This window comes from Dermacentor albipictus, chromosome 1 (genome assembly GCF_038994185.2).
Source record: "Dermacentor albipictus isolate Rhodes 1998 colony chromosome 1, USDA_Dalb.pri_finalv2, whole genome shotgun sequence".
In the NCBI taxonomy this organism is placed as follows: Eukaryota; Metazoa; Arthropoda; class Arachnida; order Ixodida; family Ixodidae; genus Dermacentor; species Dermacentor albipictus.
In genome coordinates, this window is record NC_091821.1 from 472,216,282 (window position 1) to 472,242,592 (window position 26,311).

Sequence of the window (26,311 nt, forward strand, 5' to 3'; positions counted from 1 at the left end):
AAGAGACTAGAGAGAACACTCGTGCTAGTGCCTATGGCATAGGATCCAAGTTAGATCTCGTTAGTAGTAATAAAAATTAATCACGTCGTGGTCAGTGTTACTTACCAAACATGTTCTACGTTGGAAACTAAAAAAATTCTGACGGAATTACCTGTCTGATTGACATAGTTACGTAATTTCCAGCACCGTCGCCGCCACTGCCTGGTCCACGTGCCTCTCTTTGGGACCCGTCAGTCAAGGACACAAGAAAAGTGATCATCCTCGTGATACTCTCTGTCCACTTCCCTCTCCTTATTATGAAATACTTTCAAAAGCTGAACCCAGCCACCATCCATTGCTAACCCCCTGAGAAAGAAGCAGAGTTGGCTCCAAAACATTGGGTCTAATAAATACACATTTTGGTTGGAGATGTTCCTGAATTCTTAAATATCTAGATTAAGGGCCACGCATACTAAAAAATGTCAATTTGTTTGTACAATAAAATTAATTGTGAATTTAAAGCCTTTAAGGCACTAAGGAAAAGTTGTGAAGCTAGCACGCAAGACCAATGGAACTGCAAATACAGACACTAAAAGAAACGGCAGTGTGCTTTGTAAACAAAGTCACAGAAAAATCCATGTGGCTGAATGAGAGCAGTGTCAGATTTCCTTACAGTAATACAGTCGACTTCTGTTAATTTAGCCCTGATGGGACGAACGAGGTTGGTTGAAATACATGGTGGGTTGAATTAAACAAGAGGCAGGAAAAACACCAGAACACACCACTGATTCGTTTGGCAATATTTGCTCTGATTATAACATGACGCCGAATCATATGCATGTCATGCCCACTTTTTATGGGTTCAAGGCAGAAAACTGATGTAAGAATTATGTTAGAGGCCCTAAGCAAAATAGATACTTAATGTCGCCCAATTTTTAGCATGAAAATATTGTATGCTTATAATTCTGGCAATAAGAAAAAGATGAAACTAGTCACAGAACGGAAATTTATTTACTTAATGTCCATCGTCGTCACTCTCAGAGAGCACTTTATTGCAATCTACGAAGAACCACAACAACATGTTGTCCTCCATACGTTCCATAGCACGTTTCATATTTTGCATTTATCAAACGACTCTGCAATCACAAACGCGATGGTGGCCCACACCTAGACTAACCACTTCTCTAGTTCATTCTGCAATGCATGCAATGCTCTGGAACGCCAAGAACATGTTCCAGTTTCAGTTTATTCTCCATTCAATAACAATGACTAAGTAACAAATAGCATGGAGACGAGGGTCCCAAAGTCAATGATTGACGGAACTCTGCTGCTAGCCTAAAATGCTATTTACTAAGCAATCTTGGGACAAATGTTCTTGGAAAAAATGAGAGTGTTAGAATAAGATAAATACGCTAATATCGTTAATTGTGAGCTATAGTTTTCACTTTAATATCTTCCTGGGCCAGGACAAAAGTGCACATTTTTGATGGGTCACTAGGATTTTTCAGAGCGCAGCTCTTAGGCATCTGTTCCTGCATTGAGCATTGGAATGCGTCGGTGGCGTAACTGAGCGAATGAGGATAGCAGAAGATGAAAGAACAAACATGGAGTGCAGCAGTAGATGAAAGACGGCGAGAGTGAAGAGAGTGGGAGGAGGAAAGTGGAGGAGGACGGTGCAGCAGAAGCACGAGGGGGGAAGTGGAGGATGCCACCTTGAAGATGTGCCAGACGGCACTCACATCTGCGCATCCGCGACATCGGCGGCGCCGTCCATGTTGGGCAAAGAAAAGAATGCTCGCCTTCGCACATAGCACTTGCAGCAAGCGTTTCCCTGTTAAGATAACGGTTGGATAAGCTGCAGTTGCCTGGAAGCGGCAACTGTGTGGCTGGTCAATATATGGCGCCATGTATCGTGGCTCTGCTAGTCGGTGTGGTGATCAGTGCGATGCCTCAATACAGGGTGAAATGAAAACACGCACACGGCTGCATCCAAATTTCACATTAGGGAGTATCGTAACCGTCAGCAATTTTTTGGAGTCATGAGGAGGACAAACCAATTTTTTTGTAGAATGTGTCACTATGTGGGAAAGAGGACTACCATATCTGATTTCTCTCATTCCTCCAGTCATGCATTTTCCAGTTTATCCGAAATAAGAGAAACCACACAACTGCAGAAAGTTGTCTGCAATGCTTACGCCACACTCAATCAGCAGCAATATATATTTAACACTACAGCCTAGTTCTTCATTTTGTGTAAAGATTTTAGCGGAGGATTGTACCTCAGCCACTGTGTACAATTTAGTGCTGTCATATGTCCTATCCTATGTCGCACAAACTGGAAGGTGCGTAAATGCGATATGAAGGAAACATGAGAAATCAATTACCAGTAACTTTCCTTGTCACGTTGTTAGCACACAAGAAAAAGTGTGGATGTGCTCCACTTTTCAAAAATACGAGCCTTATTGCTAGGCACTTGCACCAGGTCACATGCAAGGTTATACAGGCCTTCAACATAAGAGAGCGAAAGCCGACAATTACATTAGCCACCCTTCAGTTTTGCAAAGAAACCTTTTTGTGGATGTAGTCCAGAATGCAACATACCTGAAAGTATGGATCTGGAAAGTCGAACTCAAGCAGGCAGTGCTCTCGCATGTCCAGCAGACTACGCACTGTTAGCGAGCCATAGGCACTGCGTAAGAGAAAAAAGGATGAGAAGGTTTATCAGTCATCAGTGCCATAACCACTTGCCGCAGCAAGCTAACGCTGTACTGACTCTCTGCTCATTGTATTATTAATTATGCACAATCTGGCACTAAGTCCAGTTACAGATATTTTAACAGAATTTTTAGAGAGACTTGTTATACGACTGGCTTCAGTGACAGACCGTCCTAGTACACCCTACTGCAATAGAGTAAAGGCAAGGTTCCCAACGCTGAAAATGACCAACAATATGCATGCATCTGAACCTTCCAGGCATCAAACTGCAACACACTCAGATGTCTGCACGAGGGCAAGTACAGTCAGACACTGTAATAATGTCCTCAGCACATTCACTGCTCTCATCTGGCCAAGGGAGGGGCCACAATGACAAGGGTGAAGTCAGGTCTACTCACAAAGGGTGGTCTTGCAGGTTTTGGAGGCGGCACAGGTACTTCTGCTGGAACTGACTGGCACGTAGCGGTGCGTCCGTCTTGTGGGGCTGGCTGCGGACTGCCACCTCCACGAACTGTACAGGAGTGCGGAACAGAACAGGTATGTATTACAGACTTCTCCCACATTCGTCCACTATGATCAGCTATCTCGTCAACTTTGTGACGGGCAGCAAAGGCTATCGGTCGCGTCAGCTGACCAGAAAACAGAACCAGATGAATAGCTACTGCACTGCCTGCTGCTGATTGCCCTTTGTATGATACCAACAAAATAGAAGTGTCACAGAATGATTAGTGATGCACAATGGGCAAGCCTTCTTCCTTTCTCTGAAGCACATATGCTGTTCTCATCTCTGATTGGCTAATATGAGCACTAGCCTGCATGCAAGTGGTGAGATGGAATATATGTCTTCAGGACTGGGAGTGAGGGTGCCGAATATTCTGGCCACAACTTCGAAACAGGGCTTCACAGCTTTGATATAGCGCATCAAGTTCTTTTTCAATATTATTATAAATTCTTTATTCATACAGGCTACCACAAAGCATTAAAGTGAAATGGCACATGCCTGCTTCATGAGGGTGTACATAAGCTCCTTCTATAGCTTTCTGCTAGTCACTGGCCATCAGGCAGCCTCATAGTTATCTGGTTGATTAGTATGGAAAGTGGTCACCATGCCTCATTCTTTACAGTATTTACTTATTTACTGTTATATAACCATAGCAGAGAATGAAGTCTCCAAATGTAAAAGCATCATTTTGGACAGGTCACAGGGCATCTAGACCCAATTTATACATATGTAAGATTTCAACTTGAAGTCGTGGAGACAGAGTTCATACACTTGAGTAAGTTAATGCTGCAGCAAAGTCCTCAGATATCAGGGAAAAAGGGGGAGGGAGGAAATGGATTAGGACTTTAGAGCACAATTACACAGATTTAGTATGTGTCAATTGTATAAGCACTTCGCTAAGCATTCACAATACAGAAGCCTAATTTATTTCAGGGGATAATTTCTGGCATTTTTTTTATTTCTCTCTCTTTTTGTATACAGCTGCATGTAAGTCCTGCTACAGTTTGGCTCACATGATGTGGACAGTGTAAGCATCGTGTTTCTTCAGGTAGAGTGGACAGGAGAAGGATTAGAGAACATCGTCATCATAAAGGTCAACTAGAACAAGTTGTGATTTTAAACACCTCCCAAAAACATTCTGGCTTATTGGTGCTAAGTATTGCCATGGCCTTAGAGACCAGGGGCTGTATTGTAAAGCTCAAGTCCCCCGCAAACAATAGACCATGTGGCTCCTTCAATTACTAAAATCTTGAAGCCAAATCAAACAACTACATCAATTCATTAATGGGCTCAAGATGAGAAATTACATATAGTGACGCTACAAAAAAGGCTGGAAAATAACACAAGGACAATCTTGCATAAGACTGCCAGATCTCAGTGGCTATCGTCTGGTCTATCACCTCTGCTAGCCCTCATTTGTGAGTAAACATAAATCATCTATACTAATAGTTTTGATGGAGGTGTGGGGTACTGATCCCTGTACCATCCATAACATTTAGTGTTAACACAGACCTCACGAGGAGTCATCTCTTCTGCAACAACAACCGAGTCCAGAGTATAAGTAATATTCTAGGCTGAACAGTTTGAGGTTGTTTACTTTTCCACAACTTTCACACAGTTCTAAGGTTTAGTTCTAAAGATGAACAAGCTTTCGAAGTTCGTTTTTGGTATACCTTCAAGGAAATACATGCTGTAATGAGGGCAGCTCCACATTTCATTACTTCCCTTCCTCTGCCTTAAGAAACCGTGAGGCGAAAAAATATGTGATATGTGATTTATCCGTGATTGATATGACGATTTCTTGATATTGATGTATTGATTGATATGATATGTGATTTATACGAAAAAATACGTGATGTGTGATTTAACTCGCCAGAAGCTGCACAGTGACCTATGAAGACCACAATAGTGTAGAGCTCGACATTAATTTCGATTACGTAGGGTTATTCTAGCACGAACCCAAAGCACATTACACAAGTGTTTTGGATTTTGCCCTTTACTAGAATGCAGTCACCATGGCCAGGAATCGAACCCAGCACTCGGTGCTGCAGCAGTAAAACAGCACAACCAAAGCAGTGTTCCCACCTTGTCGATGGCCTCCTGGAAACACTGGAGCCAGTAGCGGCGGGCCTCGGCATCCTGTGTCAGGTCCACCGTGTCAGCCAGGTAACGTGCTGGATCCGCCAGCAGTGGGCAGTACACCAGCTGCCATTCAAACCGGTCCATCTCCAGCTGGTCAATCTGTGCGAGCAAGGAACATTTCACTTTGAACATTGCACACAGGACAGGGATTGGAGGCATAGAGAAACAACACATGCCACTTCCATCAGCAGATATTTGTGTCCCCTTTGGCATACAGAAAAGTGGTTTATTACTGTAAGTATAGTATGGTCCCGTAAAGTGAACACTCCATTAATATTTGGTGACCAATTACAGCCAAATTATGAAATGAAGGCATGTAGATTATTTTTTAATGTATAGATGTTAGCCTAATGCTTACGATCAGTCATTTTATTTGATCTCAATAATGTAGAAGTGGTTCAGTTATAGTGTTGGCTTTATTACCAGCAGGGTGTTTCCCTTAAGAGTGGTCGGTACAGCACCACTGCTCAGTGTAAAACAAAAAAGCGGCAGTGTAAAACCTCAGAGTAAAGTAACGGCAGAACTTCTCAATTAATTAGTGAGCAAGTTTTTCATATCATAGCATTAAAGAATGCCCTCTTGACACCATGCGTGCCAGTTCATATATACAAGGTGCAATGGGTGAATTCAACTACGTAGCCCAGGTAGTTTTCTTCAAGTACAGTAGAACCTTGCTAATATGTTCTGGGAAAAAAGATGCGAAAAAAAAAACACATTAACTGAAAAAACATACGACCTGAAGCCACTAAAATATGCGAGATTCAACTGTAATTGATATCTATGCAAAACGAAGTATTGCGCAAATCATTGCAGCACGAGATGCTGATGCAAGCAGAGCTGGTGGGGCTCGAGCAGCCAGAGACGTGTGCTGTTGTTTTTGTCGCTTCGGCACACTTACGTTTGCACTCCTCAACTTCGGCCTAGGTCAGCAGCTTCTTTGAGAGGAGCATTTTAGCAAGAAGTTTTGACGTGCTCACTTAGCACAAATCGTTACGGCACTAGACACCCACGCATGTCGATCTCGTGGGGCCTGAGCGACCCGGGATGTGCTGTGTTGTTTTCCTAGTGCTTGTGCGTATTGAAACGCACAACTGAAACAAAATCGAGTTACTGAGCTGGTGGTAGACACTGAAATACAATGCCTCTGATGCTGCCAGAGCGAACCATTATGCTTACTGCGCCACGTGCAGCAAGGAAGGGTGGCGCGTTTGGGTTATTGCCTATTAAAAGTACGCAGTACGCTTCCAACTATGCACCACGCTATGTGAAACAGATAGATAGGTGAAACTAACTATCACAATAGGGTTGGTGGTGACAGCTGTGAATGCAGCATGCGATGACCCAGGGGGAGATTTGCTATTACCAGAATGGGAGACTGAGTCTACACCGATGCTTTTTGGTGAGGTTGATGGACGCAAGATGGACGCCGATCATCATCACCATCAGTAAAAAAAAGACAACATGGCAACTGTCCTCCCTGACATGACTCGGAAAGAAGGCGACATGGCCAAGGGCACCATGACGCCACATCACCGTGCACCTTTTCTGGTTTACATGGGATTTAATGGCAAGAAAACATATCACATCATCGCAGTTTGGTGGTGTATTGAATGTTGATGCTGAAAGATCGTGTTTTCTAGGAACGTATGAACCAGTAAAAAAGAAGCGTAACTAACCTAGGTCATTTTTTGTTTTCTTGATCAGGAACATTTGCATTAGGAAATTGCAAATATTGGAATCATATCAACGAGTTTCTACTTATGCATTTGAAATGAGAGAAAAATATATGAGAAAATATTTCTCTTGCTTTGTGATGACTGGTATCTGGAGCTATGAACAGTCATCTTTGCTGGCTGATCACCACTGATGCACCCTGAAACACTTCAGCAACTCTCGCTCACTGGGTCATCTGATCGGCAATCACCTTCCTCGTTCATATACGCTATACAATGACATTATGCTGCGCTTTCTTCATCTTTCACAATTTCTCCCTGAACCAGCTGTTCCTGTGGCTTCCACGGCATGGGAGGCATTCCCGAGTCTAACTGCTGCACTATGCTTCACTAAACGTAACACAATGACTCAGCTCCCATTGCTGAAGTAAATGGAAACTGAAGCGCCCCACTCAATCCTATGCGTCTTTAATCATCTGCTGTGTAACATGCATTGTGTATAAGCGAGTGTGGTGTGGTTGTGGGTGAGGACTACCGTGATATGCAAAACATGGCAAGTTGCTTGGCAGAGAGCTCATCTCTGTAAGAAACAGGTTCAATTCTAGACTGCTGGAAGTCATCTATGAAACAAGAGAGAACTTATCATGCCTTGAAATAGAGGGAAATACACATGAATACGATTGGTACAGCTAATAACGTGAAGCAAAGGAACATGGTAATATGCATGTGTCCCACGAAAATGATCATTGCAGGCATACAGAAGATGATGATGTAAGAAAGGTATGCAAGGTAATTGCTGCCGATCTGTCACTGCAATGTTGTCCTCGTCGTGTGTTAATGGCTTCGTGGCATGGTCGTAATAAACTCAGTTGACAGCACATTTCTGCATGACCATAACAATGAATAAATTTTCCCAGCCTTTTGCTCTCAGTTATGTGAAACATAAGCACACAAAATTTTCAAACTACACACTGTAACAAGATCTTTCATTCTATTATAAACAATGACAAAGTACTGATGACCAGCTTGCTCCCCATATAGAGCCCTCGAAAAAGGTTTAGAACCTTACTTATTAAGTGAGTAGCTTGTCCTTATAAAGCCAGGATAAAGTATGCCTGAGGAAAACCTTTTAACTGTTAATATTACCACAAATCTATGACTGCAGAACTTCAGGCTATGACAAGAGTTCTCATGGGGTAATACGTACGGTGTAATACCAGTGTGAAAGAGTGTGCTTGTTCTCGGTCGTCTACAGATCCTTTTCAGCTAACACACATATCCTACCTGTGATGTGCCAAGCGTGGTACCTACATTATTGCCTCAACTAGCCCTGGTTGAAGTGTAAGTCTAAACACTCTTTTCTGTCCTGGTCTTCGTATTGTTTCATGACCTATTACACCACAATATGAACCAACTAGCTCAGATATGAGTAGTAAATGAACAGAGTTCTGTTAGACTACACTGTGAGCACTTTTCAGCCTTATCGTCCGGTTGTCAAGTTGCCCTGTGCTAAATCTAACAAATACAAGAAGAGATTTGTTAAATGTTATGGCTATTGTTGACTCTAGACATGCTTGGAGGCACCCACGGTGGTTAATAATGGCACATCTTGTGCAGGTATATATATAGCCCTGCCTGATGGAGAACTACCACAGTTGCTGAAAGATATACTTTCATGCTCGCCTTAAAGGGGCCCTGAACCACTTTTTATCGAAGTGGAGAAAGGCATTTGAAGTGAAAATAGGCTATTTCTGAAATACTTTACCGCTAAAAGTATGTCAATGCGTTCAGCAGAAGTGGAGTTATTGGCAATCAAACACAGCCTTTGCAGTGCTCCCGTTTCTTCTTCAATGCCTTGCACTGCGAAGGCTACAGCGGTGTGGGGCATGCCCACAACACTCCACCTTCTATATGTCACCATGACATGCAGTTCAAATTTCATTTTGGATGTTAACGTAGATTCCACAACTTCCGATTTTGGCGCCTGTGATGCGCTAAACGTAAGCCGAACGCAGTTGTCCTCAGCGAACCACAGTGCGCTTAGCCAGTGGACTCGTGGTGTCACCACATGGCTACCGTGGTATCTGCACCATGTAGCCGATCGTAGCTACCAATAGCAGCCACGTATGGGAATCCACTTTCTTATGAAATTAAGTGTCCAGAAGAGAACGAGGAGCAGGCTTCTGATGAAAAGAGAGCGTTTGAGTGAAAGGTGACTTTGCGCTCCACTTGCGAGCTCCATACACCATGTATGACAGCAAAACTTGGCTGAGATGTTCCCAGCAGCGTATGCTACCAGTGGACTATGTTATTCCACCAAGTTCAGGGCCCCTTTAAGCAAAGAAAACAACTCATCATCCCAGAGCCATTGCAGTGTATATGCTTATAAGGTTTTTGCGGATGCAGGTGTTAATAATTTAGTGTACAAATTTCAAAACATGAAGGAGCGCAACTGTTAAACCTTGACGAAAACAAGAGCACTGCCTGAACAAACTATCACTCTACATTGCACACCTTGTGTAGCCTCCCACCAGTTCACCATGCATGCTTAGAAGATGTGTTCTAAATAGTACAGCCTTTATGATACCAATACCTGTTATATGATACCAAACACTGTTGATCCATAAAATGAAACTAGAAAGGAAGATTCAAAATAGCAAGTGTTCACTGTTTTGAAGTAAAGCTGTGCTTCTTCTTTTTCTTTGCAAATGCTGCAAGCAGCCTTGTCTTGCTGATGTCCAAGTTATGGCAGACGAGTCAAGAAACAACATTCCACGAATGAACATCCTCATGCACCAAACATGCAAAGTGACTTGATATTGTGCAACATTAACACAGCACTAAGGGAGCGAGGAGAACCTAAGTGGGACTGGTGAGCAGCTACTGGGTCATCCACCAAATGAATATTCTTACAGGTCCTTTCCACAGTTTGAAGTCCTTGGGCGTGGTTACTGTACATAATGAGTCATATGAAACATCATAAAGCCAGCTTTTCTAGGTGTATGAACACATTACATGAATGCAGATATGGCATCCCAGAATAATTTACATGAGATTCCATCAACACGCTGTTTTACTGGTCTAGGATGGTAAGAAATAGCCAGTTTTCTGACACCAACTATATATACCACTAGCCAATGTGTGGCACATTTGATAGCTGCTTGCTGTATATAATGGCTACATAATGAATATCACAAAGCTGTAGTTATATACTTTGTCATTTGTACTCATGAGGACTTACCATGGTACTATTATGCTGAGACAGCTGGGCAGGGATAGGACTCTGCAGGCCTGAGCTGCCAGCATAGTTTTCGCTCCATGAGCAATTCTGTGTGCCTGCAATAACAAGAACAAGCAATTAACATGAATGCCTTAAAAAAACATGCTTCAAACTAAAAGATTTCTGCCAATAGAATACAAAATATATTAATTTTTGTTGAAGAAGTTCTAGCCTTAAGTAAACAAAGAAAAAAAAACTGACAAGGAAAGTTGAGCATAACAAAGTGAAATGAGGCCTTATACTAGTGCTAGTACTTCATGAACAAGTGGGCAAAGACCTTTCCAAAGACAGCTATGAGCACACTGGCATAATCCATGTACGACTGTAACAAGTGTGCATGAGCATCTATCCGTTCAAAAGCACTAGCAAGGGTACAGGAACTGCCTAATCAACCTCCTTGCAACAGTCCACAGAGCAGGTGCTTTGACGCCCGAATGTAAACAGTGAAGCTGTCTACAGCAATCTGATGGCATGATATTAGTGAGAATGCATACTGTGAACAGCGCAAGACACAAGATACTGTGTAAATACATGCCTGCCTCAGTGCCTTGCAATGGAGCTTTTCCACATTGAAAAAGCACCTCCAGTGGCTGCAGTCTAGCTCAATGGGCCCAATCTTGCATTCCTTTTAGTTGTAGTGAGCACAAGTGAGTTCGTGCACTGTCATGTGTCGTGTGTGTGCGTGGGTGCGTGTCTGCCTGTTCATATGTGCTCATGTGACTTGCTTCTCATTTATTGTGCACTGTATGCATCACTAGTAGGGTCACCAGCACAGCATTCGCATGTATCCTACTGCACCTATTTTGCTTTTGTAAGAGCAGGAACGACAGCAGCAGAGAATATTCACATTCTGACTCCTGAATACTTAGTAACACATCCTACGAGAGCGTGTCACTCTCACTTTCGTTTGCAAACACACACACCACATGTGTGGTCTTACAGCTAGAAGGGCGATGCTGGCAGAGTGGACTACCTGCAATAGTAATCTTGTCGTGGCCTCACATGTGCACAAGGCGCACCTGAAAAAGGTCCATTTTCATCTAATGGAGCAGGAGTATGCCTGGACTACGGAACATTGCACCTGCCTAAATTATAGCAAGGAATCACATGTCTATCTACAAAATACATTTGGGCACCCTTTTACCACCACTCATGTAATCTGATTGTACATTTTTTGTTCTGATGAAGTCAAATCAACATGTGTGATGCTGCCGTCACTTTCCATGGGCCTTCAAAGTTCGTGCAGTTTGGCAGAGATGTCTTATGAAGCATTTCAAGTCCCGGAGTCAATACATCTTTATCAGGCAAAGGCCTCATTCATTCCATTGTGCTCACTAGCTATCATTCTCAGCTGCGTGCAGCATCCCAATAAAAGTTGAAAATCTCTTAATGAAAAATTTCATTCAAATACTTTAACAGCACTTTAAGGAGAATTGCTAATGGTTTTGATGCTTCTAGTGAAGAGATTTTTACTGTTATCCAAAAGATAGGACCCTTAAAAGTAAGCTTTAGATCAGAGCTAACTCTGATTTCTCTATTCAAATACATGTAAAATGCAGAAATGTTCTTACGAGACAACTGCTTGATCAATTTGAATGAAATCTACTGCATTTTAAAGAAGAAGTTATACGTTAGCAACTACAGGAAGCAGAATTTTGAGTTAGGACCTCAATATTTTTTACAAAGATTGCGAGAAATTGGCAAGCTAAAAAAAATTGAAGCACAGAGTTTACAAGTTCGTAACTATGAACCAAAAACAGATACCTCAGTTTCTTAAACTGCATCTGTTGAAGAATTTCAAATGGACAAATGTGATATATGATTTTACAGCTTACATGAAACTGTTACAATGTTTACGAGGGTTTCGCAAAAGTCCTACTCACATATTACTGGTATATTTGGCAGCAGCGTATAACATACATGACTTCTTTTTTTATTCATGATACTATCTATCCCTTACAGGACCAAGATAGGAGTGAGACAGGAGTAAAATTGGAGTGAGACAAATGCTACATACATTTTGTGGTGCTGTGTGTTGGAAAAAGCATATGCACAATCAATACATAAAACGACTGCAGTTGTAAGAAACGAACTGTAGATTGCTATTTTTACTCTTGCTAAATTCTGAAGACAGATTCAAACCCCTGTCGGTTAACTGCAATGACAAAACAATCAGGAAGCTGGTTCCCTTCCCTCGATGCTCACGGAAAAAGGAAACGTTTAAAGCATTCCTTACGAGATCTTAACTCAGTTACATGTCCGCTACACTTATACTATTTTATCCTAGATGTATCTTCATTTACATAATGATTCTTGCTAACCAAGGCCAAGTTGCTCATGATACTGCAAAAAAAAAAAAAGGTTTAGCCTCTCCCGCTTTCATCGAAGTGGAGTTACTATAAGCTGGCTGTTCCATAAAGGTGTGAAACACAATGTAGCCTCCTGTAAAAAGAATAAATGAAACGCAGTGCTCGATGCTGTACACTTCCTAATTGGAATTGTCCAATTTAGATGTATTACTAGGCGCAGTTTAGAGAATTGTGATAGTGTCTTTTCTGCTGATTTCACGCTTTGTCAAGTAAACCTGTATGTCTGGCTCTGTAATTAGCATTGTGTTGTGCTTCAAACTCGGTGTGCTCTCAAAATTAATGCGAACCAACTAGCCCCCATTTATTGCTCTGCTAAGTTTAAGGGTTTTAAACTCAATAGTAGTTGAGGTCATTGAAACTTCGCAATTTTCAAGAATTTTTCCAAAGAATATTTATGGCATCAATTGAAATCGAATCCATGAGTTAATAGACCTTAATGTTTCCGTTTAAATGCAACAAACCTTTATAAAGTCAGTGCAATGGTTGCCAAGAAGAATGATTTCTTTGTTCCCACGTAGTTTAGAGAGGAAATCCCAAGCTCAAGCTTCCACATGCACCTTCAAAACAGCTGCGACCTTATACTGGTCTTTGAACTGCTCAAAAACACTGTTTACTGTCCTTAAGTGACATTAATATGCCAAAGTGCCGTCAGTTCACTTGAGGCATACCTGTCAGTCTACAGAACGAAGTCAAAGTGCTGAAAATGTTGAGGGCAGATACCGGCGTGACTCACCATCATGTGTCATCCCTGTGTCACTATCACGATCTTGTTGAAGCAGCTACCATTGTTGCAGATACTGTTATTCAGTGCTCTCATTGAATGCCTCTACCCCTGTCCTCATTCTTTTGTGCCATTTTGCACCTCGTGTAGTAACAAATGAAAAGGTTTGGAATACCTTAGCAGAGAGTATTACATAATTTTAATACTGATATTTATGTATGTAAAAAAATCTACTTTGTTTATTCTCCCTGAATAACACCTCTGCTCTCACATAGTAATGATTGTTTGATATGAATAGCTTCATAACTGGCAACGTGATAGTACACTGCTCTAGCCTCAAAATTTTGATATTGTGTCTTGCCAAATGATCATGCAAAAAAATTCATTTTTTAACTACTGCTGGACAGCTTCGCAAAATGTACTCAACTTGCTGACATAGAAGAAAGAATAAAACCTAGAAATCACTGAGAAAAAAAATTTCAATGAAGGTGCAATTAAATTGATGTATTTTTATGATAGAGTATAAAACCGCGCAAGTTTGTTGATCTGTGTATTCTTCGTTTAGTGTCGCTGTTATTTTTTGCACTGCTTGTACCATGATTTCTGCAATGACCTACCTTAGCTTACGCTTTCTTGCATCTTTAAAACTGCTGTGCCACTCTTACCCATGTCACTCGGCAAATCTAGTGTCATTTACAACGAATATGAGATTCACTCATAATTACATTTGTTTGCTGCCACACGGTAAAACATAATGGCATTAATTGAGATTGACACTTCCAAACAAATGAGTTTGCCAAACTCATTCACATTCGTTTTGGAACCGAATGTGTATCCTCGACACCAGGAGTCTTCTGGTCAGCTTCGCAAGTGGTACATGCCTTTTTGTAGTTTAACAAAAAATAAGTATTGTTCTGTCGATTTCATTACTTAATTATTACTTTAATGACTTTTGTGCATCACAGTGCATAATTACAGAAAGCTACTCCCAATCCACTGATAATCCACTGATCCACGGCTGTTTTTGGCTTTGGCTGGGGCAGTTGTGTTTATTCACACTGGAGTATCGGCCACGGCCACTTAGATTAACTTGATGTAAATGCACACACATGTATTCCTGTGGCAGGCACTGACGATGTGGATATTAGGAGCCTGCATGCACATCAGAACGATGACGACACGCAACTCACATTTTTGTTCCTCTTCAGGAGAGGTAGTGGACGCGCCTGTCGTGCTTTCTGCCATGTTGCTTGCCTGATCTTTGACTTGGCTGGACTTGACTTGGTTGGCAGTGTTGACAAGTTCGTGATCCAAAAGCACGGTGCGAGTTATTATTTAGTAGTTAATGTGTGTATAAGTAGTTATTGAACAAAAGTGGGTTTTGACACTATTTTTGCCTCTCCTTTTCTTTTACTATTGTCATATTGTCATCATTTTCCAATGACATTAGTTTTTGCTGTGTGACAGTGTGCAGTGATAATGATGTTAACAGCAACGAATGTCATTTGTTGGAAATGACATTAGGTTTCCTGTGTGAAAGGGGTATAAGCCAACGTTGACAACGAGATCACGGGCACAATTGCAAACAAATTGCAAATAAATAAAAATAAAGGAAAACAAAATAGGCACGGCTATCGCACCATTGTTGCTGCTACAGTAGTAGTGAAAGGCTGCTCACACATAAGGCAGTGTAAGAGGACAGTAATATATACAGAGGGGTTAATAACAAAATAAGTGGCATGTATGTGAAAACACCTTGGCATCCTTTAATGGGCTGATCTGCGAGCCACATTTTTGTGACAAAGCTATGAGCTCTTAGTGAATTGGTGGTGATAAACACCTTAAGTGCAGTTCAAAAATAAGCACTACATGCATCAGTTTAGTTTCCTGTTCACCTGCCAACCTTACAGTGCATTTGACAGGCCCATATGCCTTATACATATTGCAGGAGCGATAGTAGTCAAGGGCACTCTAACTTACCGTATTCGCTGGCCCCTTTGAGAAAAGCACCGATCGCGCCCAGGTAGCCTTCGTGCCGCAGAAATGATGCTCGAACTTTGCCCTGCACACAGCGAAACGAAGTATGAAGGGTCCCACAAAGGTGCCAACATTGTCATTATGTTATCACAAGGCCAAGAGGGCTCAAGTGCACTGCGGTTCACTTTACTCCCCTGCCCTTATCATATCAGAGACGCGACGCGAAAAGAAAAAAAAAAACAAGAAAAGAAAAAGACAGGCCCCTGCCAACAGGCTACGTTGCCTTGCATTCCTGATGTGCGGAAAAGCCTGCTTACACTACGTCAGCAAACAGGCAACAAGTCTCACTGTAAAAGGAAGAAACGCGGTCAACCCAAGTAGACATAGCAAGTCGATACAAGGAAAGATCCAAGTATGTGGCACAAAAACCTCAGGAAAGAGTGGACAACTGATTTGGCACAGCTGAGAGTGCAATGGTGGCCCCCTGGTCACGATTGATGTTAATATACTACTAGTACTATACTGTCGAACACACATATAAAAACACCAAGATTTAACTATATATATATATATATATATATATATATATATATATATATATATATATATATATATATATATATATATATATATATATATATATATATATATCAATGTGCTGCATGGGCACGTGAAGTTTAGTGTCTGTTATATGGTAAAATAAACTATTATTGCAATATTCCCCCGCTGTGTCATCAGTTATGACAATTAAACCTGGCCACTAGGTGTCGCACCGAAATAATAATAAAAAGAAGAAGAACCAAACAATGGCTAAATCCTTGAAAAAAACAAAAAAATGTTGCTGTTTCACCCAAAAGCCAAAGCATCGATTGCGATAGCACATTAGTAGACAGTTACACGAAGTAACGATTGTAGTTTTGTCGGCCTATAATCTTTGGAAACATTCGCTTACTAACTAAACTAACAAGCATGGTGTCAGCACGCACAGGCAAACATGAACACATCACACTCGATGAGCACGGACACTCGCTGTCAGAACACTGGTGTGAGCAAGTGCAGCAGCAGCAGCGGGCGAAGTGACCTTCATGCTGTCTATCGCTTCAACACAAGCATGGCAAGAAAACAGCACACACAAAGGTATGAGCCGTCTGCAGATCGCTTTCAAGACACAGCACAAAGTGCTGCCCATCCCTATCACACTTCTTCAACACTTGCCTCCGTTTCGCGCACGATATTGAGCTGCAATCATCAATTACCCTTGTGCCCAGTCGCAAAATATGCAGTTGCTGCAGGAGCCCAATGCCGCCGTTGGGCTCCGGCAGCAACCAACCTTGCGCGGGCGAAGTTGAACCGCACCGCCGGCTTCTGTCGCACACCTTCACTTGCACATACAGCGTAGGGCGCACGGCGACAGTGTTAACGCCATTGGACTTTATACAGAACCTCACGGCAACGGAAAAATGCGTCTGGAGTGTCCGTATAATTGGTATCGCAATAAAAAGCGAGCCGTCGCAATTGCCTTTGTTCCGCGCACGCAACACGGCACGCCTTTGCCGCATCTCCAGCCTCATGCGTCCCTCTACCCATCTCCTATCTACCCCTCTGAAAAACGAATAGACTGGGATGGCTTGTGCTGATTTTGCACAGACCTTGTGATGAGGGGCTTGCTGCTGCTCCTGAAGAAATCAAGGGCATCGAGCATGCATTGTACGTGGACAACATAACCACCTGGACCAAGGCAGGCCTTTCCCTGGGAGAGCAGCAAGATGCGCTGCAGGAGGCAGCCGACAAGACAGAGCTCTGCGTGAGCGCGACCTCGCGTACGCCCTAGAGAAGTCTGAGTTGCTGGTGTTGTTGACGAGGTCGAGAAGGTGTCTTCTACTGGAGATGCCGGACCCTGAATTGACACTGAATAGTGTAAGAATATCCAATGTAGATGCACTCCGAGTCCTGGGGCTCACTTTGTGAAAGGACAGTGTGGGAATGACTACAATCAACCAACAAGACCGTTGCACAGGTAGTCCAACTAGCACACAGGGTCGCAAACCGCAGATGCAGCCTTAAGGAACAAGATACACCTAGGATAGCGCAGACCTTGGTTACCAGTAGGGTGACGTACGGCACGCCTTACTTGGGGCTCAAAAACAATGAGCGAGACAAGCTGGACACCCTGATATGAAAGGCGCACAAGACGGCATTAGGGTTACCCCGGACAGCGTCTACGGAAAAGCTGCTGAGCCTGGGTATCCACAACATGTGGGAAGAGCTGGTGGAAGCTCAGAGAATGAGCCAACTGGAGAGACACAAGCTGACCAAGCTGGGAAAAGATACCGAGAAGACGACAATGTTAAAGGCAAGAAAAGCATATCACTGCAGCTACAAAACAACATCATAGTCGCGGTGCTGCTACGCAACACGCAGAGAAGACTAGTGAGAATCAGGTAACTCAAAAAGGCGTATGAAAAGGACGTCGAAAACTACAAAGGGTTGGAGGCGCACGCAGTCAGCGTGATGAACGGTAGAGGAGAACAGCTCACAGCCACATCTGTTGCCACCCATTACTTGGACTCGGCTGAAGATACGGCGATCACACTCAAGGCTATCACAGCGAGGGGAAATGAACAAGTAGTGATGATCACAGACTTGCAAGCAGCTTGCAGGCACTACCAACTTGGAAGGATAAGTGCTCTGGCTTTAGATGTACTCAAAGGGACCAAGGACCTTCTAGACACATATGTAGTCTGCACTCCGGCACACAAGTCCCTGGCAGGGAACGCGGTGGCACATGCCACTGCCTGAGAAGACACTCTCCCGGCTAACCCACTAGGGGTCTGTGCCGCGAGAGACCTGGACTAAGGCGTATGCAGATGATACATCAAAATCCAGGCGCATTATGGACTCGGTAAAAGGTACCCTCCACCAAACCCAAAAATCATGAGAGAGTACACCGTCGCATGGATAAGGCTACAGACAAATACGTTTCCGCATGGGACACTGTTCTACGCGACCTATCCGACATGCTATGACTACGCCTGCAAGACACACTCGGTGCCGTGCACTCTGTACCATCGGAGCACACACACAATATGACACTGCCCCCGATCCCCCAGCCCCCTACTGCGGAGCAGTGAGAGGACCTGCTGACCAGCTCGTGTCCCAAGAACCAGCTTCGACTGGTGGACAGAGCGCGATGGGCATCAAGGGACCGTGGCATCCTGGACTGAGGATGTCCCCCACCTGGCTACGACCATCGTCGTCTGCTCTTGAAATAGTTTATTTCTCTATGGTTTTGTGTTCTTTTCTTTTTTATGGCACGGTTACTCAGTGGTCAGATTTAATTGTTATGGCTAATAATGAGAAATGGGGACATCACAGTAAACAATTTTACCGTAGAACACAGAAAAAAATTCATCGCAGCTGATCATTGTTGCATCCGAGTGCGTTTTTAAAACTGGTAATGATATAAGTGGGTTCAACAGTTGTTTCTTTCTGTCTAATTAAAATGTTTTGGGGTTAGCACCCCCTGTCTCTTTCATACAACTAGATTATTATAACTCGGTTATTTTCTTCCCACTTGAATATTGTTGCGTGTTCAACTGTACTACTGCTACTAGCCACACAATGAAACTTCAAGGTTTGCTGCGTTGTGCGAGGGCTGGCGAGGTATCTTGTAGGAGCTTTGATATATTTTATTTTTGGTAGGTCGCAGTGTAGTAATAGTGCAAGTGCTATGGCTATCATGAGCCCTTGGTGCACAAAAAAAGTCAAGGTTGCATTGGTAGCTTCGAAGCACAGATCAGATGATGATTAGAAACACACATTAAGGATGGAAAACATGAAAAAGCGGAACTCTTTACGTGGGAAGCGCACCTTGCTCCAGTAATTGATGGCGAAGGAGATGGTGTGCATGCTGAGTGGGTGTCCACGCAGGAAGTAGCCACCAAAGTAGGCCCGGTCCAGGCCGTGCATGAGGGCATAGAGGCTGGCAATCTGGCCGATGTCATTGCTGATCATGAAAAGCAGGCTACGTGCGATGTCACTCTCGCTGAACTCCCCTGCAGTGCCACATCATCATTAATTAGCAATGAACGCCAAAGGCACAAGCTCTCCGCACTAACCCAGCTATACCACTGAAAGTACAGTTAAACCTTGATATAACGAAGTCAAACAAATCGGTCTTCGTTCTACAGAAATTTCATTATATTTAAATTCGACCTTTGTGTGTAGATAAGTGGAATCGCTGATAAATTTTTCTTGTACAGAAGGGGCCGTAAAATTTTACGAATTATCAGGCAATTTAAAGAAACAACAAATTTTAATGAGAAAAACCTTAATTTTGTTGAATTTGAAGGCTAGTGATGAAAAATATGGTTTCATGCCATGTTGGTGATATAAACTTCGGTGGTAGGAAGCGAAGTCAGCCACGCTTCATCTGCCTCTCTCTTCAACATGTCTCCGAAACTCGAGATCACGCAACCTCCAGCACTAAACACACGAAAAGACAGCACGGATCATGGTGAACATGATGCTGCCGTCTTGACACGCCCAGTATTTGCACACGTGGCGGATTACCTTTAAGAAAAGGCGCACAGCTGCGTATGCATGCCGCACTGACAGCCACACATGCAGCCACGGCCGTGCTAACAAAGGAGACATGTAGACAAACGGGCGACAAATGGCCGACAGCGTGTCTGCGTCCAGCATTACCTAGGCGCAGTACCCACATCTTTCTCTGGCAACTCAAGCATATGCACGTGCGTCAGGAAAACATGCCACAGCTCTCGTGTCTGCATCATTCACAAAACAGAGGCACGCCATCAAGCCACCCTCCTTTCCGGCTCACCCTCGCATGCTTTCATTCACGCCCAAAGCATACAACACGTGGAGCACAATAGTATCCCGTCACACTCGGACTTAATACGGAATGTGACGCCACTCTACTTTGGCGGTCGCTCTTGGTTGAGCAGTGCGCAATTTGAGAGGTGTGTTGGCAAGCAGCTGCTTGTAATTCAACCACATTTGACAATTTGCATTCATGTAAGTTTCCTCTTGTTGCCTCAGTATTCCTTCGTGGCTGCAGCGAAATTTCGTTATATTGATATCGTGTATAAACACACTTTGTTATATTGAGTTTCCGAACACATAGCGTTCTATGCAGAAGAATTTATGAAAAGTTAAATAGTTCGTTATATTGAGGCTTAACTGCACATAAATTTCAACATCATGGATCAACAACAGGTGCGCTCTTCGTCGTGGCCACCTAATTTCACAAATGCTTCAATAATAGGGGCTCTTCGCATTTGTTGGCGGCCAACACAAACGAATGTTGAGTCAAAGCAAATCAATGTTGTCACAGCTAGTGCTTGAGCTTTGCGCCGCCGGTTACACTTCAAATCCAGTTTGCTGTTCTGCATCCTCCCGCTATGCTTTCCTTTCACTGATATTATGCAGACATCACCTGGCACCACTGGCGTACGTTTCTGTGCCCATCTTTTTTTATGCTGCAAACAAAGGAGAAATGATTTCGCTTGGAACTGCTGAAATTATTTAGGCAGAAATAGTACCAAAGAAAGGAACAAGCTAAACCCAAATAACTCCAAAATGTGGAAGCTGAATATTAATTTTAGCTTTCAGCTCTTCATAAAAGGTATTTCCATAAAACATGGGATTTAAATTATGCTACAACCCTGCAGCTAACTAATGACAGCTATTTTCAAAATTCTGTAGAGAACATGTACCTGTTCTGCATTTGAAGCAGAAGAAAAGAAGTAAAATTAAACTGTCCCACTGAATTCACATCTTGTACTGCATCCCCAATGAACAGACATTTCATTAACACATATATGCTTTTGGAAGAACTAGTACTTTTTATTTGCTGTCCGTCATCTGGCGGACAGCAAGGGAAACTTCTTGGCTCTGGGGATAGGAGAGAAGAGCGCTTGCTTACCCCCCGAGTCGAGAAGTTGTTTCCCTTGCTCTCCGCCAGATGGCACAACCTGTCAGGTCAGCAGCTTGGCTCACGTCTGCAAGATTTGTGCTCGTAGCAGAAAGCAGTTTCTGCTTAATTCTACAAAATGCAGGAAAGTACCGATGTTTAGATACATCTCAGACAACTTAAACTACAATATGCTACCCTGTGAGCAATGTTTGTTCTTGATTAGATGAGTAGTTTGTGGACAGGAATTTTTTCAAGTCTCCCAGCCAAATACGGAAGGTGCTGTAAAAATGGACATTTTTGCTCATGGACAACTCCACTGACGCAGGCGCCGACACCAGATTTTCTGTGACACGGGGCCTTTAACTCTATCAAGTTAAAATGGATCTGGACAAGCCATGTGATGCGTAGGACGGATAACCGGAGGATCATTAGAGTTAGAGAACGGGTGCCAAGGAATAGAAGTGCAGTCGGGAACGGCAGAAAATTAGGTGAGGTGATGAAATTAGAAAATTTGCTGGCATAGGTTGCAATCAGCTAGCACAAGAGAGGGGTAATTGGAGATCACCAAGACAGGCCTTCGTCCTGCAGTGGACATAAAACAGGATGATGATGATGTTATTTAGTACAGTCGTCTCCCATTATTAAGGCGAAAGCCTTCAGTGGCTTGTTGCGTGATGGCCTTGAAAAAAAATGCACCATCTAGTCAAGCGGCACAAAAAAACCACATGACCTTCTCTGAGTGAGCTGCGAGCGGAGGGGGGAATGCGAGCGGTATGCACAGACAGAAAAAAAAAGTTGCATCGCTGACATCACGTGGCGGCAGTGGCGGTTGTGGCGACAGCCAACTGCGAAGCGAGAGAGGCACCGATGGAGGATGCTTGCACGGGGCCTAGCGGAGTGCGCACCTTGGATGCACGCTATGGCCGAGGACGCTCACCAAGCGAGACACGAGGTGCAACGTGCACAGTGGCGGGAGCAAGATGTTTGACCGCGAATGCTGCTTTCCCCTGCTGAGAAAATGCAATGCAACTGTGTTGTGCATTTGTAACACTTACTAGTGACAAGCATGCTGCGCTTTTAGGTAGTGCATTAAATGCTCGTATGTGTCGTTGAGGAGGTGGAACTAAAGTGCCACATGCGTACTTCACACTGCGGCTTGTTATGTCTTGCAAGAAGTCTGACCCCTCCAATCGTACAACTTAATGCATTGCATTACCAAGTGTGCAGTAGGCTTTTGGCTTCATGTGTTACAGGAGTGTAACATGCTGCCGAACTTTTTCGAGCTTTGTATGACTGAAAGACTTGGTCTAATTAACCGAAAGGTCGAATTAACAAATGGCAGCAACATAAACAAATCTAATCCTTTTTTTTGCTTGAAGTAGTTGGTTGTCATTGGCAGACTACTTCAATACAGTACTACAACAACTATGAAATGGACCCCCCCCCCCCCCACAAAAAAACAGGACTGCTTTCATGGAGACCTTCATAATTATAATGCTGTCTTCTCCCACTAGGTGAATGTACCGGTGGACACTTTACCAGTAGCCAAGCTGCTATAAGTGTAAAATGCCTCGTGGGTTTGTAGCGACAGTTGTCCGTACTGTTGTCGTGCTAGTCTTACAAAATTGTGAATTCATTAAGTGAGCTCATTAGACTCATTAGACTGAGAAATGCCTACTCTCCATGCCATAGCTTGCTCAGTGCAGGGGACTTAATTTGATACGACATTATATTTAGCTGGAAACAAATTTTTCCGGTGTTTAAGCCATACAGCACACACAAACAAGTGCATCCAGTTTTATATGCAAAAAAAAAAAGCATTAGAAGGGATGCTGACGCAAACGGAGTCGTGTTAAGTGTCGGCTCAACAAGCATACAACAAGACAGCGGCGAACTAAAGCTAGTGGCACCCCCCTAACAGCACCATAGTATGCTTAACTCTACATTTAACTAGCCTTACATTTAACTAGCCTTGAAGGCAGGTTAAACTTGTAAATGCATGCTTATCTTTTTATTATTATGTTAAAATTGCTCACTTCAGAAGACGCTGTTATCGACATCACCGGGTCAAATGTCATTAAAATTGGACATGTGGCAGTTCCGCCCCCCCCCCCCCCCCAAAAGAAAAGATAGACATTCAGGAAATTCAGGCCTTAACTACTGAATGCCATTTTCTGTGCCTGTGTGGCACGGGTATCATTTCTCAATATATTCCCAATTCTCCCATAATCCCGTGGAATTGGCCAACCTGTGGGCACTTTCTATGTGTCCAAAGTACGAAGTAAACGTAAAAATGTAAATTAAAGCTCCTAAACAAAGTATAAATCAAACGCGCAAACAATTTTTCATTAAAAAAAAAAATCAATGGTCTAATATGTTTTACAATGGCGGCAGCTATCCTAAGTCAGCTTCACCGCAATACATGCTTGTTATGCTGTAAAGCATACAAACACCGCAAAGGCGGTTTTGCTATTTGCTCTTTCCGCCAAATTTTGGTATCTGGTCTTTCCGCCGAGATAGACGCAGCCATTAACGGTATAGCTAATGGAATTACCATAGGCGTCAGGCGCGTTCACGCTGACTGGCCAAGTTCGAATTATCCGGCGAAGGCCAATTTTAAGATCGGAATAACAAAATTTAGGGCCCACAGGCGCCGGCAGAGACCTTCAGCCAGGATTGAATTACCTGAGTCAAATTAACAGAGGTCGACTGTATATGCACGGCAGATTACCATTATAACGAAATCACTTTATTCCAAATAACGCTTTATTCAATGTTTTCCGCGGCACAAAGCGCAATGCAAGTGTTCTAAACCGGAACGCCGGAAATCTGCTCCAAACCCCTTTGTGCAGCATACACGATGACCCTATGTGTTTCTTTGGACCGACTCACCAAGGCAAAGAGCACCACAAAGGTCGCCTCACTACGTGGGGCAACTCCTTGTTAGTAACTGTAAACACATAATGATAAGTGAAAAATGAGGCAGTTGTCTACGGGTTACTTAAGACGTACTGGTGAGCTAGTTGGTTAGTCAAGATGAAATATGGCAGCGCACTTCGAAACAAGGATGTAACAGAGAATGAACAACCATGAGCACTGCAACTGCAACTGCCGGTTCATTGGCAGATAAGCATACATAAATGCGTGTTCCAACGCATGCATGGAGCACTTCAGAGAATGACACAAATTTTTGACCACTCATACGAGCTAGCAGCCATAATGCTGCACGAAACTTCATAATTCACAAGCCTTCATACTGCACAAAAAAGGACTAAAAACGAAAAAAGAAAGGAGAAAGAAAGCCAGTCAAACACACCATCTGACATTGCCTTGTTCAGATACACAAAACCTTTTTTTTTTTATAACCACAGAGCTCGTGGTTGTTCATTATGTGTTACGTCCTTGTTTCTAAGTGCGCTGTCATATGCCATTATGTCTACAGATGCCTGCACATTTTTGCCACTGCTGTCATTACTATCACGTGCGGTAATGAATCCCCATGCGGCTGGAGTGTACCATCATTTTTGTAGCTATCGTATAGGTATTTCGTTAATAGTGGAAAAGCTATAAGAGAGAATATATATATCCTGCTAGGTTGTTTGACTGTTTAGTTCCTTTAGAATGTAATGTCTTTCTTGACGGATAGATGATCAACCAGACATTAGTAGACGCTGTCAAAATCTATGACGTCAAAGCGGGCAGGTGCAGGAGGAACTTCAGAGTGGTGGCACCCAAAGTCTTTCATTTTTCTAGTCTTTTCTCACCTGCCAAGCCTCCTTTCGTGGCAAAAGTGACTGCGTTAACACAACAGCGTCAAGGGTCCCAAGTCGCAGAAAATCCGGCATCGGCGTCCGGCGTCGGACATTGATCCTCTGTGTCACTGCTCGAAAAGTCTCCGCATTTAATACCGTTGTCTTCCCTAGGTGAATTGACTAGGGAGTCTGAAGACTGTCCAGCAGCACATCAGAATCGTTGAATCCGTTGCGATACCACGTCTATGCTTGCAACACTCCGCAGTAACCCCGCCTCCAAAGCCCAATGGTATGGAATATGTGGCAGGATAGCAACCTGAGAATCCAAGGTCGCCATCGTTGTTCAGTAGCATTGGATAGGGCCGCCCCTTCATCCTTAGTTCAGGTTGTCATGTAATGGCGGGGTGGTGGCCTTTTGTTGACCCGTCACAAGTCGGTGTTCCTGCTGTGTTGACGTCTGGATAGGCGCTGATGGATGGGTGGGTGTTTGCCTTGTGGCAAACGTGTAATTAACACCTTTGTGGTGTTGAGGCGTAACATTCTTTGCAAAGTTATTCCTCGGAATTTAGAGAACGGCAGCCCACGAACAAATGTAGGGAAAAAAAATAGAAAAACACCGACAGCGCATATCTTTTATGTTAGCTCTTCTCAGACTGAAATATTAAAAGCATGAAGCAATAACAGGAGATCGACTCACACAAAAGGTCCCGTTTCTACCAGAAAGCTTGCCTTCGTGCACAGCGTTCGCCGCCAGCATTTCTCGGTAAATGTTACGGTTACATAAGCTGCAGTTGCCGGGAAGCATGAAAAGCAGTCAGGGGTCTTAGAATGCTATCCTGTTCCACTCTTAAAGACGAAGCTTAAGTTTCCTCGAAATTTTTAAATACATTCATTCTCTGTTCGTAAAAGCAATTGTGTGACATGTTGCTTTCACAACACCGTTTCTGCACGCCTCTACTAAGTGCAGCATGTCTTTACATTAAACAGGGGAGGGGGGAGGGAAGGAAACAAGAAAATACAAATGACAGATTGCAAAAATCTGAGGACACCAAAGCATTTCTTACGAGTTGCATATGTGAAAGCATTAATGTACGACTAAACGCCGCTGAGTGGTCCTTCGATTTTTGCGCTGTAAGTAATGTTTTTGCTATTGAAAAAGCATAATTCATGAATACAGCTTAACTTATATGTTTCTGTGTAGTGTTCCCTTAAATAGATGTCCTCATCAGCAGCAACAATTTACAATGGGGTAAGTATTTCTGC

General features: G+C 43.2%; 1 protein-coding gene across 1 annotated transcript in view; it reads right to left on the reverse strand.

Annotated features, from left to right (window-relative positions):
* The window catches only part of LOC135908869 (4'-phosphopantetheine phosphatase), a 127,703-nt gene that overhangs the window by 20,798 nt on the left and 80,594 nt on the right, over nucleotides 1-26,311 (reverse strand). The window contains exons 7-12 of the mRNA XM_065440704.2: nucleotides 19,229-19,413; nucleotides 15,362-15,443; nucleotides 10,253-10,347; nucleotides 5,282-5,437; nucleotides 3,093-3,205; nucleotides 2,581-2,668 (exon numbers count right to left, since the gene is read on the reverse strand). Coding sequence (XP_065296776.1) covers nucleotides 2,581-2,668; nucleotides 3,093-3,205; nucleotides 5,282-5,437; nucleotides 10,253-10,347; nucleotides 15,362-15,443; nucleotides 19,229-19,413 — 719 coding nt within the window. The remainder of the gene's footprint in view (nucleotides 1-2,580; nucleotides 2,669-3,092; nucleotides 3,206-5,281; nucleotides 5,438-10,252; nucleotides 10,348-15,361; nucleotides 15,444-19,228; nucleotides 19,414-26,311) is intronic.